Here is a 3,862-nt window from a genome sequence, read left to right on the forward strand (position 1 = left end):
TCAATTATTTGTCATCAATGTATGTTGACATAGTGCTAAAGGCATAGGATGTGACCTAAATGTCTTGAGTTCTATTCCTTCTCAAAACAAATCTTATCTTTTTTTTTATATTTTAAAATCTGAATTGTTTAAAAATAAAATCAAAATTAAAAATAAAAATCTATTTAGTATTTAAAAAATAAAAATGAAAAATAAAATACGACTTGGCGGTCCAGTCACGGTTTAAAAGTAGAAGAAAAAACCGGTTTGAAAAAAATATCCCCAGAAGGACTAATATGACCCGGTTATATTTTGTAAGGGATTAAATCGGGTCATATTTTTTGTGGAAGACTAATTTGGGTTCTGTAGTTTTTGTGAGGGACCAAAATGAGTCTTCACTCTTTTTATTATTTGCCTCATGCGTCTAAAAAGTCAGGACTGACCCTACTCATTTCTCTCGTTCGCTCCATTGAGTCTAAAATATAAATACATTTACAAGGAATTTTTAGATACACAATCTCTAATATCCATTTTCATTATGAGCGTTGAAAGTGACTTGAGCGTTGAAGTATTAATCATGATTTGAAAGTGTGTGAAGTAAGTCAATTAATATATATTAATTGTTAATTGAGTTAAATGAATTAATATGTTAATGGTTAATTGAGTTAAATGAATGTAAGCCGTTTTGGTTATGAATTTGATCATGGACGACATTTGTTGATATTGGAAAGAAAAATACTTTAATAATTTTTTTTAAGGAAAACAACATACTAAATAGACATGAAACTTAAAAGCCGTGGAGCGGGAACTTTGGGTGTTGATGAAGCTATGGATTTTGAATGCAAGGACGTTAACATTTGGAAAGAAGCACTCTCTACATACCCATCACAAGTCCAATCTCTTTCTCTCACAAAGAAAAAACCCGATCTAGTTTCTCTCAACCAATTCTACTGCAACGAACTCCCTTCTCTCATTCACCAACGAAACCCTAACCCTTTCATCACCACTCAAGAACTCTCCAAACTCATGCAATGGAAACTCACCCGTGGAAAATGGAGGTAGGTAGCTTGATTAATTCATCATCATTTGTTCGATTGTAGTTGTTTTATTGTTCAACCGATTTGTTTTGCTTTTTTTTAGGCCGCGTTTGTTGGATTTTGTTTCTTCCATTGATGACGCTGTTGTGAAAAGTGCTTCTGAGAAAGCTTTTGGGAGTCTTCCTGATCTGTCGAAAGCGGTTTCGGAGTTATGTGTGTTGAAAGGAGTTGGGCCTGCTACTGCTTCTGCTGTTTTGGCGGCATTTGCTCCCAACTTGACTCCTTTTATGTCTGATGAGGTAGTTATTCGTTTTATTACAACTTACACTTTCAGTTCAATCTCTTATATCATCGTTATCATGGTCACAGTGTATTTGATAATATGTTTTTTTAGTGAATCGGCATTTTAGACTTGAAATTTTAACGTTGGGGGTATTTAATAACAATTTAGACTATGTTTGAATATTTTAAAACAAACGGAATGAAGTGAGATGGAACTGAGTGGAACGAAGTAGAACCAAGCAAGCGGAATGAATATCTCTTTCTATTGTGTGGATATTTTAGGATGGAATGCAACAAAATTGTTATTCCGCTCATTTCAAAAGTGTACAAAAACAAGAGTAAGTGGTTGAGCGTCCGTTTGGCTTTGCATTAATTGGACTTATGTGAGCCTGAAACCATGTCATTTTCTCACGTCTAAGCAAAAGCTTCAGTTTGTAGCTTCCGGTAAATCACGTAAAAACCATAATTAGATGTGCGTTAGTATGTCCAAACTCCAAGCCAAACATTCCGTTCTCTTTTACCAATCCAAATGATGGAACATAATTTTATTCCATTCCGTTCCATTCCATCACATTCTATCTATCCAAACAAACCTTAGTTTAAATCCATTAAAATTGAAGAATATAGTCAATTTACTATTTTTCTTCTTCTTCTGAATTTAGCATGTCTTGATGTATCATCATATGACTATTTTTAAGGCAATATGTAGTAAGTCTTTTATTGGTTTTGATGGATGTTTTCTTAGTAGATAGTTTGTTGTGTAAGGAATAAATTGACTGTGTTCTTTAATTGAAAGGACTAAATAGTTTGATTCTTACAATTTTGGGGATTAAAATGCTTATTTACTCTATTATTTTCAGTAAATGATTTCACAATAAAGGCCTATAGGAGTGTCTTGACTCTTGAATAATGTTTAGTGTCAAATAGTGTTCAAAAGCTTACAATTTAGTCCGAATTTGTGCCTAATGAGAACTAAAACATCCCTAAAAACTATACTGGAATGACTATTTTTAAAGACCAAGTTTAGTACCTTTCTTATAGACCCTCAGTGTATTTTATCAAGTACAATTTGAGGCTTTGCCCTGTTTTTTATTTTGTAGTTATGTAAGATTTGTTCATGTCATTATGTGATTATTGGCTGTGTTGCAATGCAGGCTATGCAGGCTGCTCTTGGAAACTCAAAAGATTATACACTGAAGCAGTATCTTATATTCGCCAATAAACTGCAGGAGAAAGCAAAGGTACAGTTATTGCATCAATTCTATGTCTTTTTAATTTGAAAGGATTCATGCTTGATGTTTTGAATTTCGATACAAAAAGATAGGAATAGATTGATTCATTTGAATATCTGGTTATTTTGAACTCAACTGTGGTTCTGTACTTAAGTTGATAAAAATAAGGACTTTCCTATGTATGCCTGTTGCATCATCTCTCTTTTGGTGTCAGGGAAACAATCATGTGCTGTTTAGTGTGAGCACGTTCTTGCTATTCAATCAACGACATTAATATAGGAAGTAGTTCTGTAACTAAACCATTTGCATGGAAAACAATTTGCAGGAACTAAGTTCAGAAGAGACTCCCTTTACCCCATCTGATGTAGAAAGGGCTTTGTGGAGTTGTGCTATAGCGAAGTCATCAGCACCTAAATCCAATCAGGACTCTAAGACCAATCCAAGCAAAAGCTCTAAAAGAAAGAGAAAAACTTGACAAAAAACCAGACGGATTAATCAAAGGAGTACCAAGTGATGTCTGTCCTCATTATGCTGTGCCAGTTTATTGGGGATATGTAATTGTATGATATTTAGCATGTTTTTGAGATTGTGGATAATTGGTCTAATGTTATCCAATGACTTTCCTTTTGTGTACCAGATTACATACCATTTTACCATTAAATAATCCGTTAGATAATTTTTTAACGTTAAACACAAATATTATTGAATAGTAAAAAGATATACTATTACTAGAGATGTTCATGGGTATGACACAACCCGCGAACCACCCACCCAAATCAACTCATTCAAACCCAATGGTATTTGCTTCGAGTAACTGGGTTGAAATTCAATTATTTTTTTTTAAACTATCAAGCATAACCTATTCAATTAATTTGAATCATGATAAACTTTTTAAATATCAAAAGATGAATTTTATTCAAATTAAATACTAAAATTTATAATTTATAATTGTTTTAAAACAAATGTGTTGATTAAATTGCTTTCTAATAGAATTAAAAAAATTATATTCAGAGCATGACCCTCAAACGGAACTCATTGATGAGCATATTTGTTTAGTTTGAGTATAATTTTAGAAGTACTGGTTGAAAACTAAACACCAATCAAAGACCATTGATTAGTTTTGAAATTGGATATAATCATATTCAACTCATCCAACCTAATTCATGATCAATACTAAGCAAGTTACAAATCTTATACAAATCTAAGACAATCATTTAAATGAATCAAACTTAAAGAAACTTAGCTACTCATAGTGTTAACAATCCTAACACCGGCATAAAGTAGCAGAGTCCGTGGAGGGCGTTGAGGATAGGAAAAAGAAAGATTTCGTTG

The 3,862-nt window shown here is 32.7% G+C and overlaps 1 protein-coding gene across 1 annotated transcript; it reads left to right on the top strand.

Moving 5' to 3' along the window:
- The first annotated feature begins 741 nt into the window (after window positions 1–741).
- LOC131600584 (uncharacterized) lies at window positions 742–3,166 on the top strand. Its single transcript, XM_058872723.1, has 4 exons — window positions 742–1,037; window positions 1,120–1,315; window positions 2,453–2,539; window positions 2,856–3,166. Exons 1-4 carry the CDS (start codon window positions 760–762, stop codon window positions 3,003–3,005), a joined length of 711 nt encoding a protein of 236 aa, XP_058728706.1. The 5' UTR covers window positions 742–759; the 3' UTR covers window positions 3,006–3,166.
- Window positions 3,167–3,862: the final 696 nt, after the last annotated feature.

Source organism: Vicia villosa, linkage group LG4 (genome assembly GCF_029867415.1).
Source record: "Vicia villosa cultivar HV-30 ecotype Madison, WI linkage group LG4, Vvil1.0, whole genome shotgun sequence".
NCBI lineage: Eukaryota > Viridiplantae > Streptophyta > Magnoliopsida > Fabales > Fabaceae > Vicia > Vicia villosa.